Genomic DNA, 11242 nt, shown 5'->3' on the forward strand with positions numbered 1-11242 from the left:
ATTCTCACATAATTGAAGATGACAACGCCCCCCATGCTCTGTTTTTGAGACAACAGGGACGCGCTCTCTCATATTCAAGTTCCTTGGCGCAATTCGCACATGTGTTTGTTTGTACATTGTACACCACGAAAGGGTCGGTTGAGCGAACACAACGCTCTTGGGATAAAAGGACAACGATTTGCAAGACCACTCATCCCCCTCTTTGAAACTAGTTCTCGGGTCGTTCTGTTAAGCAGGTTTCGACAATAATCTTTCTACAGGTTTGCCTATGAAAACCTTGTTACGACTTCTCCTTCCTCTAAATGATAAGGTTCAGTGGACTTCTCGCAACGTCGCGGGCAGCGAACCACCCATGTCACTGTGATCCGAACACTTCACCGGACCATTCAATTGGTGGAAGCGATAGGCGGTGTGTACAAAAAGCAGGGACGTAGTATCCTAACAAATAATCATCTCTCAATTAAGTGATTCTCTTGGTTCTCCGGACTGCACTTGTTGAATTGGACAAGCAACAAGTCATCTCCTGGGTTGTATGAGAAGGGACTGGATTTACTCCCGGTCTTGTCCATTCAGAGCCACCAAACGAGCATTAATGGAGCGATGTGGGACAAGTAAAAACTTGATGAATGACAATATCCCTAAATTGTGGCATTTTGCAAGCATAACTTACTTTCAGGTAGGCAAAAAATGGGATGAAGTTGTAAAATCTTCAAAGCCTCCAAAACGGGTGTAACATGTCCAACTAAACAGTATCTTCCATTAGCTTAAGGAACTTTAAAAGCTTGAATATGGGCGCAGGCAACATCTCTAACATCAGTAGATATACAATTTGGTATGTCTGCGTCTTGCATATCTGCATGGAAAAGAAACAGAAGACAAAAAAAAACAAAAAATTACAATTAATTGTTAGCACATAATAAGAATCATCTAAAGAATTCAAGAAGTAGTTAATTTCCTTAATTCACTATAACCACATCACACATTCAAGAAGTACTTTGATTCTATAAATAGTTAATTGCTTTAATTGCCATATATCAGTATGGGAGAGTGTTTGTTGTGTGGAGGGAGGGAGGGATTTGGAGGTATTCGAAGAGAAAAGGCTCTTGTTCGATTTGGAAAATGGACAATGGCATTGGTGTTGAATTGATGATCTGTTCGAGGCTCAATAGCTAAAATCTCACCACCCAAAACATAAAAACAAACCCACAACACGAACGCACCCACGCATGAAAAAGAAAACTACAACTATGTGTATTGTTGTTGTTACGAAGGCCAACTGAGTTTAAAGAAATAGACACATACATGCATTGTGTTAAGATACGCCCATTGTGTTTAGGGCTTACACTACGCACCCTCCCTCCGCCCACAAGGGGTTATTTCCGTTTCAAATTAATTCCTACCCGAACCAAAAATCCAAAAAAGGGTTGTAATTTTATATTTCCTCGAGTAGTTAGTAGAAATCATGTGTCGTACTCCCAACATAAAAGCATAACCGAGGACAACCCCAAGCTAAAGTTCATATGAAGCCAACCCATCGTCACCCACACGGTGGGTGAATGGTGTGCGTCACGGGATTGGCATAGACATTTCTTCACATGCAAAAGATTGTCTATGTCAACCTCGGGAAGCACACCATTCACCCACTCTCGCCCCGTATGGTGTGACGGTGAATGGATAGTTACGAATTGGGGTCGAGCACTTGCCAATGATCAAAATATGTCATTTGGAAGAAATTTTTCAAAAAGTTCTTAAAATCTTGTGGGTTTGAAATTTTTTTGAAAAAGTTCTTTAAATCTTGTGGGTTTGCAACTCATAAGAATGTCACTTTCAACGTCCCTACTATTGGGTTGAGTTTCTAAAAACAACTATAAACACCAAGGTTAAACTTTACTAATGACACTCCGACTTTCCACTCGCCCACTACTCCGAAGGCAATGAAGCATTTCTTCTTCATTTTGATTATTTAAAAAATAAATAAAAAACTGGCTAGGCAACCCTAATCAGCGACTATCCACCCACCGTCACCCCACCTGGGTAGTTGATAGTGGTAAAATGAGATCGTGGTCGACATGCCCTCATATTTGAGAACGAGTTCCATGCAAAATGAAGTAGATGACCAATTGATCAAGGATTTCTCTTCTCAACTAATTAAGTAGAGGGAGTGGTACTTTAAGTTCGTTCCACTCCTTCTATGGTACGAATTTAAAGTGTCCAACTTCATTGATCAATTGATTTCGGATCGAGCCTAAAACTTAGACCATATCATAATATGGTGGGAGGAGTCTTTAGGTGAGTATTTACTAAAATTCAATTAATAAAACTATGCAATCTTCCAATACTCTCTTTACCATACGAACTTGGGCACAGACTTAAAGTGACCAACTTTTTTGACCAATTGATTTCGGATTGAGCCCAAAACATGGGCAACATCATAATATGATGGGAGGAGTCATTTGGTGAGTTTTTATTGAAATCCAATTAATAAAACTATGCAATGTTCCAACCACTCCCTTTACGGTACGAACTTAAAGTGTCCAACTTGATTGACCAATTGATTTTGGATCGAGTCCAAAACTGGGGCAACATCATAATGTGGTTAGATGAGGCATTTGGTGAGTTTTTATTGAAATCCAATCACTAAAACTAGGCAATGTTCTAACCACTCCCTTTACGGTGCAAACTTGGGTACGAACTTAAAGTGACCAACTTCTTTGACCAATTGATGACAAGTGAAGAGAAGAGAATACATATATGACAAGTGAAGAGATAAACTTGTGTAACAACTTGGCACGAAAACAAGTAAAGAAATCGATATTGTGGCACGTAAATTCTTTTGGGGATTATGTAATCATCCACTTATAGCTTGATTACAGGTAAAAAGTTTGGTGGTTTGGGATTTTGGAATTTGGAACATTTTAATAAAACTGTTTAGCTAAGTTAGGTTGAAATTTTTAACTCAAAAACATAGCTAAGGTATTTTTAAGTGTATGAGAAATTCTTTTAAAGAAGATTCGATGGATTGTGGGAGATGGTACTCATATTAAATTTTGGAGTTTTTAATTGGGATTTTCTGTTTTTTACCGTTACATGATACTTATGATTGTTTTATATGGGTTCTTCTCTCATTAGAATTTTTACCGTTAAATTGGCAACATAATTGCAATAGAATCATATTTGAGTAAAATCTAGAAATTAAAACTACTTCCAAAAGTTAAATTATTTGCATGTTGTTTTTACTGCAAGAGCTCAATACTTAGGGCACGTTTATCAATAATGAATATATTTCTCTTTCTTATGAAGAAATTATAGAATTGTATGGTATCAGCATTCTTCTCTCATTAGAATTTTTACCGTTAAATTGGCAACACAATTGCAATAGAATCATATTTGAATAAAATCTAGAAATTAAAATTACTTCCAAAAGTTAAATTATTTGCATGGTTGTTTTTACAGCAAGAGCTTAATACTAGTGCACGTTTATCAAGAATTAATATAGGTATCACCACATCACCTCGTGATACTTTCATCTAAAATTTGTCACGTGTTATATTATTATAAAAAAATTAAAAAAAACTTTTTATATCACTGGATTTAAAAATCTATTTTTACATTTAAAAAAATAAAAGAACTATTATAAATAAATAAATAAAGGAAAAATGAGCAGCCCTAGTTAACAAGCTTCCTCGCAAAGAATGCCCTTCACCCTCATTGCATGTTGTGGATGTCGCTCATCTTTGTTTATTCCCATATTTCATATTTATTCACCTCAATTTCTCAATACAACCTCAAACATGAAAAGGATGCTTGAGAATCTAGCAAACCTTATAATTACACCTAGGCCTCTCTCTCAATCTAAACGAAATATATTGAGGATCTGGGAGGAGGTGGATTTATGGTTTTAAGGGATATGTTGAACCCTTTATGGCCTTGCAAGGCCAAGAACATATTCAAAGGTCAAAAAGTCTAAAATCTTCTTATAGATTTCCATGGCAGGCAGTTAGGGTGTTGAGTTGTCGTTCAGGAAAGTGATTGCTTGGTTTTTGTTTTTTTTTTTTTTTCCTTTCAAGTTTTCAAATTTTAAAGATAAAAATAAGGGTAAAATTCAGCTTGTAAAAACTTAGACATGTGGCAAATTATAAATGAGAGTATCACAAGTTGACATGGTGATACTGTATTATTCTACAATTTCTCTTTGGGGTTTTTGCCCACATTGATGGAGATGAAAGAGCTCATCCAACTGAGCTATACCCCACCAATATAATGGCAGAGCCACCTAAGGACCAGGGTGGTCCCATGCCCTTTCTTAACAAAGGACCAGATATATATGTATGTATATATATATATGCATACACGAATTGGGTGTTTTGGGTCATTTGTTTCTCTGGTTGATTATTCCCCCCAATAGCTTTTAGTTCTTGTTGGCTTTTATGCTTTTGCTTTGGTTTCTTTCTCTTGTAGCTTGTGTTTTCTTCGTAATGTTTAAAAAATCTTTATCTTCCTCTTTTGTTTAACTTTGGGATTTATGAACATTTTTTTATATTTCTTACGAGTCCGAATAGTGTAGATGATGAGATTAAACTTCTATCATTTTTAAATTTGAAATTCAAAACAATTATGTGATTGTGATGAATGAATATATTACTAATCAATATGAAATGATAGTATGAAGAGGGCCAAAACAAGTAGTTAATGTAGTATTAACTAATTAACCGATAAGAGCTTGAGCCATTGAATAACACAAGAACCCTATAATTATTTTTTAAAATTTTGTGAAGGGCCCCCTCTAATATGAAATTCTAGCTCCGCCAATGTACCATCCTTGCATAATTATTGTTGTTTAGTTGTTGCTCTAGTTGATCTTATTCGGATGTCAGCATGTTATTATCGTGTAGATGCTATTGTAGACAGGGAGGAAAGCAAGGATGAGTAGTACAAAATGCATGGCATCTAGACAATAATAACTTATAGATGTCCCCTTAGGAGAATTTCTATATATAAATTATTCTCTTATTTGGATGTCCACAAGTTATTATCGTGCGGATTCTATTGTAAACATGAAGGAAAGCAATGAGGAGTAATACAAAATACATGGCATCCACACGATAATAACGTACGGATGTCCGCATAGCAGAATTTCTCTCTCTCTCTCTCTCTCTCTCTCTCTCTCTCTCTCTCTATATATATATATATATATATATATATATCTCTTCTTTTTTGGGACTGTTCCTTATATAAGAATTTTGGGAGTTTTTGGGAATTGTATGTTTTGGCCAAATTTTACTTGTAATATTACTCATTGATTACTCACAAAAAAGAAATTCAAGTTAAATGCCCCAAACACGGCACAAGCACGCTCCAGTTTAATGTGGACTTGGGCTTTGGGTCGGGATGGGATCAATGGTTTTGATAAATGGGCTAGCACGGTACGACCCAATTAAATGGGCTGGCCTAAATAACTTAGTAGCACAAATTTAAATGAGTCGGGCCGACAAAACACGACTCATTTGTCAAATCTAATTTAAACGTCAAACTAGTAGCATAATCAAACCAAACTAATCCCTTTAGTGACTAGTTTGGTTCGTTCATTTCCCTTTTATGAGCAATTAAGTTGATATTTTATATTATCTTATACATGTTAAAGAGAACATTCTACCTTAAATTGAACAATACTTGAAAAAAATTATTATGTCTTTCTTATTGAGTGGAGTGATAATATTATTAAATTCACACATACACTATATGGATGCTAGGACTCAAACCCAAGACCTTGCATGAGGGAGCAATTGCTCCAAACCACTATATTAGTGGGTCCTTTGCAATAGTTTTATGGGTATATTTTTGGTATTATCTGGTTGATTTTTATTTTATTTTTTTTATGAAGACCTTTCCTATTTAGAGGGGTGATAACATACTATACTCACACACATTACATATATGCTACGACTCAAATTTAGGACCTTTTCTGAAGGAGCAATTGCTCCAAAGCACTACATTATTGGATCATTTGCCGTATTGCGTTTTTTATATTTTATATTATCTTGCATATATCGAAGGGAAAATCATACTGTAAATTGAACAATAATTGAAATATTGCTTACCACTGAAATGTTGATATCAAATTCGAATGGTTTATGGATTAGTTTTTTGGATCACGTGGTTGATACCATTTTGTTAAATGAAACGTAATAGCAATGGTTAAAACCAATAAGAAAATGTCTAGTGTAAAATATAATAGGCCAAAGCGAATAGAGACGAAATAATTGCAGTTTGATTAAATTCAATCCAAGATTACACATTTAGTCAAACTGCTCGGATTGGCTTTGGCCGGTTTGAGCAATAAAGAATTCAACAATACATAAAGACATTGCTATAAGAAACCACCCAAAGACTTATTGCTATCTATTGTTTTATGTAAATTGAGAGTTGCTATTAGAACATAATGAAAATGCTCTTATAATTTTAATGCAAAGACTTATTGCTCAGATGTTGAACAGAATCCTACATTATTTGTATTTCGAGCTACATCCTGCCCTTCTTCCAGAAAAAGAATGGCAACCAAACTGAATACCTTAAGATACCTGCAACTTTAAAGCGTGTGCAAGGAACATGCTGTGTTCCCTGCTGGCTAGTCTGCCTTACCAAAGCAAACATTAGAATGAGGAACCATCAATCTCATATCTTGGACCGTACTTTATCAATGAGCTCTCTTCTTAGGATTTTTCCTGATGCTGACTTGGGGACACTGTTTATGAATGTTACTCTTCGTAGTCTTTTGAAAGGTGCAACCTGTCACGAAACGAATTATGAGTGCAAAAACAAGAGCAATTTTTGCATCAAGGAAATCAGTTCAGGTCCCTGATAATAATCCTTCCTTGTAAATTCTCTACTTACTTGATTAGCTATAAAAGTCTTGACATCTTCTTCAGTCAGTGAGCTGTTTGGAGTGCGTACACAATATGCAACCGGAACCTCACCAGCTTCGGCATCAGGAAACCTGTAGGATGGAAATAATCCGATCATTTAGTTAAATCTTAAGATGAGGCCATCATCAGTGCAAATTCTGTTTGTGTCAAACTTACGGAATGACAACAGCATCTAATATTTCAGGGTGAGAAACTAGCAGCCCTTCAAGTTCTGCTGGTGCCACCTAGCAAAGGAGAAACAAAGCAAACAAAACATGATTCAATAGAATAGTGGAAGTATGGAGCATACATAAGCATTCCAACAACAACCAGAAAGATAATAAGTAATTGTTAATCTAAATCTGACAACATTAACATCCATCATATTGACCAAATATTCTAGTTGCAGTGACAAGCAAAATTTGAAGGCACATAAGCATGGGATCAATGTTTATTATGCAATAGAAATAGCTAGAATATTTGTTTGACACTCAAAATTAGGTTTCTTTCCTAATAAATATAACAGAAATAAGTATAAGCGTATAAACAAAGTCAGGAAATATTAAGTGAAAAACCTGCATATATCTTCTGGACCTACAGATATCAGGGCCAGGTATAGGCATGCTGAAATCTGTTCTATCTAAAAAGTAATCAGCCAACACTAAAATGCATGTGTGTTTCTTTTATGTATAGGACGTGTACTAATAAAAACAAACATGAGAAGAGTTATTCTAATTTCTGGCCTGATAAATTGCCTTATTTCAAATTATGAAGATTAACCAAATGACAGGAGATATTGCTATTATATAGATACATTGATGTATCTTTCCAAAAGGACAAAACAGCTTCTTTTTTTGTCGCCGAAATTTTGGTTATAGTGAACATAAGAACCAAGAATACCAGTTGAAATTTTGAGCATTAATTATTCAAACTTTACCAAGAGAAATTACCTGAAAGCCTTTATACTTAATGAGCTCTTTGATTCGATCGACTACATAAAGTTGTCCATCTTCATCAAAGTATCCAAGATCTCCCGTATGTACCCAACCATTTTTATCTATTGTCTCGTTGGTGGCCTGTGGGTTGTTGAAATACCCTGAAATGAGTTTTGTAAAAATAGTTCCTCAGTTAGAACTTTGCATCATATGCATATATCGATGTATCTTGAGGTGACTGCCCAAGCAATGCTCTCAATCCCTGCTTCTGTTATTGTTGTAATGGCATAGTGTTTAGTTACATCCGGCAGACCCAACTTAAATTTTCACTTTAGAAACGCTCCACATCCAAGTATTTTGAGGGACGAGAGCAAGATCCATGTGGAGAAGAGTCTCCAATGCTCATTTAAGCCGCTAGTATATGGAAAATGCAATGCCCTCCTTGAGATGGAGAAAGCAACAGTAGAAGAGCTCTGCATCTTATATAAATAATGAGAACTATGAGGCTACTTTAACAAGTTTTTAGTTTGACAGACTACCTCCATGGCCAATATCTGGAATCAGATTTGATAGAATCACCTAAACTGACCTATTTGAGTTTTCTACTGCGCATCGACGGTTAATCACACCTGTACCAAGGGTAAAAGGTTTTCTTTGACACTTAAAAGTTCAAATTCTTAGACTTGTCATCAAATCCTGATTGGAAGCTATAAAAATTTTGACCAATTTTCTATTGCAGAATTTCCCATTAAGGATCTAGGTACCTCAAGTTTTGTTGAGTTGTTACCATTTCGAATATGAGTTAGCCTCTCATAAAAATTCTTCTGGCAATTGAATTTGCAGGACCATCATGATTGTTAAATACATGAAAATGAAAAAAACACTTACCACTCATCATATTAGGCCCCCTAACCCATATCTCTCCCAACTTATTAGGAGGCTGAGGCTTCAGGGTGTCTACACTGACTATCTGACATTCAACTCCTGAAACAAGCATGCCAGTTGAACCAGTATGCCGAGGCCCTACTAGCGTATTCTCCACTGAAGCGATTCCACAGGTTTCTGTCATACCATAGCCCTGAGAAACAAGGAAACTTCTAAATCAGTGACAAAGTTGAAATTACGGTTACAAAGGTTTGCGGTAGGAAATTGCCAATTACACCATATGCACTAACAATCAATATGCTCTAATAGAAGTTTTATACTACCAACGACTAATTGATGAGGAAGGCAGTGAAATGCCAAAACCACTACCACCACTCAATTATCACAGTTCACATCAATTTAATTGTGGCATAAGTTGCCAAACTCTGTCACTTATGTTTAACTTTGTGCCAAATTCAAATGTTCTGTTCAAGACTTAAATTTTCTCAATCTTTCACACAGGTTGGAAAGATTAATAAAACTGTAGTCTAAATCCATTTGGGTCAATCACATTCCAGAGACAAACACTACAAAAATAATTATAAATCTGAAACATTCCAACTGTGCACAGTTATAAAATTGGAACCAGCATGATTAAGTACCTGAGCAATTAAACCTTGAGGAATAACTTTGGCACACTCCTCCATCAACTCTTTCCCCAGAGGTGCTGCCCCTGAACCAATATGCCTCAATGAAGAAAGGTTAAACTTCTTAACCGCACTGTTCTTTGCCAGGGCAAGTACAATAGGAGGCACAACCCACAAATGGGTCACCTTATACTTCTCAACAGCCATCAAGATCTTCTGAAGATCAAATCTAGACATGGACACAACAGCGTTGCCCTTTTGCAGCTGTGAATATGTGATAATTGCCAACCCAAACACATGAAACATTGGCAAAACACAAAGAAACACATGGTGCATTTCTCCAGTCATTTCTTGTTCCATTGTGCACATAAGAGATGAGGCAATGAAATTCTTATGTGTCAAAACTACCCCTTTGCTCATGCCTGTTGTACCAGAAGAGTACAAAAGCGCAGCTGTGTCGGTCTGCTTAATATTGGCCAATGGGAAATCTGAGGCAGACCCAGCTGACTCAACCAAATCATGGAAAGTTAGAATCTTTGACCTGGATACAATGTGGGAAGCACCCTGTGACCCCAAAATCACTGCTGGGAGATTGAAATCCTTGACCTTTTCAAACAATTCAGGAACAGTTATGACAAGCTTGGGATTTGAATCTTTCACTTGCTTGGACAACTCTGAGACAGTGTAAAGAGGATTGGAAGTGGTTGCAATGGCACCACTTGCAGTAATACCAAGGAAACAAATGGGGAATTGGATTGAATTCGGAGCAAAAATGAGAACAACATCGTTTTTCTTAATACCCAAATGGAGTAAGCCATGGGAGACCTTGATGACCAAGGACTTGAACTGAGAGAAGGACAAGGTTTCAGAAGACTCGGCATCAATGAGGGCAGGTTTGTTTGAGTAAGAAGAGGAGTTTCTGAAGAGGAAAGAGACCATGGAGAGGTTTGGGTCTCTGGGTAAGACCAGAGGTGGCCTAAGAGACCTGAAAATACCATCACGGCCATACCCAGATTTCTCCATTGAAAACTATGCAAGAGAAATTCAAATGGGCAATTGGGTGTGTGGGTATATCAGTTTTGGATGAGGATTTTTATAGTGGATTTAGTTAAAGATGATGGGAGGCTCTTATTCTTATTATTGATAGCAGAGATTTTGTGGTGCAGCAGAGCACACAAATCAAAGTGTATAGATTTTGGTGATGAGTCTGATGAGGAAAATGGTCGAAATTATGGAACTGTGAATGATTGTTACCTAATTGGTGAGTGAATATCGTTTCCTTCGGTTGGATAAACAAAAGGATTGAAACTTGGAAAGAAACCTAATGGAAATGGATACTTGGTAACAAGACAAAAGAGGAAATGGCGCATGTGTGTCGAGTTAAAGACTCAGTCTTTGATATGATTAAACGGCTAAGATTTCTGCAGATACTCAGTCTTTTTGGCTAAACAACGACAATTGGTTTTGCACGTCATGCATGATCAAGAATTTTTGTTTTTCTTCTTTCTCAGACATGATGAGGTACTGGACTAATTGATGGGAAGGTTAAGGTATGAAAACAGGACAATAGTATGATTGACGATAAAACTAACACTTAAATTAATGGAATGGAGCACCAAAAGTCAACGTCTTTCTTGGTAAACATCAACGTCTGCCAATGAAGAAAGTTTGAATTTCGTGTGCTCCCTTTGTGGAGAAGGTTCTTGTAAACTTCCCTCGAAAAAAATATTATTTTTTTTTGTCGAAGTTAGGAAGGGGGAGGAGGTTCACATACACACATAGATACTTGGTATAACTTTGAAGGGTTAGTTAAATACTCTGACTTCTTCACTAGTATAAGCGATAGTCTAAATTACAGGGAGAAATGATTTCTCACACATATTACCAATGTGCC

General features: G+C 36.5%; 1 protein-coding gene across 1 annotated transcript; it reads right to left on the reverse strand.

Annotated features, from left to right (window-relative positions):
- Positions 1 to 6246: 6246 nt before the first annotated feature.
- Positions 6247 to 10818, reverse strand: LOC103325926 (AMP-dependent synthetase and ligase family protein). The gene is made up of 6 exons (XM_089050835.1): positions 9364 to 10818; positions 8726 to 8915; positions 7853 to 7998; positions 7080 to 7147; positions 6892 to 6994; positions 6247 to 6786 (listed from the first exon to the last, which is right to left on the reverse strand). The coding sequence occupies exons 1-6, from the start codon at positions 10369 to 10371 to the stop codon at positions 6673 to 6675; spliced, it is 1629 nt and encodes a 542-aa protein (XP_088906961.1). The 5' UTR covers positions 10372 to 10818; the 3' UTR covers positions 6247 to 6672.
- Positions 10819 to 11242: the final 424 nt, after the last annotated feature.

Source organism: Prunus mume, linkage group LG1, assembly GCF_029339155.1.
Source record: "Prunus mume cultivar Tortuosa linkage group LG1, ASM2933915v1, whole genome shotgun sequence".
NCBI classification, from domain to species: Eukaryota; Viridiplantae; Streptophyta; class Magnoliopsida; order Rosales; family Rosaceae; genus Prunus; species Prunus mume.

Excerpts from the sequence above, each read along its gene's own strand:
- LOC103325926 (XM_089050835.1), bottom strand. The coding sequence starts at position 10,371 with ATGGAGAAATCTGGGTATGGCCGTGATGGTATTTTCAGGTCTCTTAGG. Across the intron at positions 7,148-7,852 it reads TTAAGTATAAAGGCTTTCAG|GTGGCACCAGCAGAACTTGA; the intron begins GTAATTTCTCTT and ends CTCCTTTGCTAG. Across the intron at positions 6,995-7,079 it reads TTAGATGCTGTTGTCATTCC|GTTTCCTGATGCCGAAGCTG; the intron begins GTAAGTTTGACA and ends TCCATCCTACAG.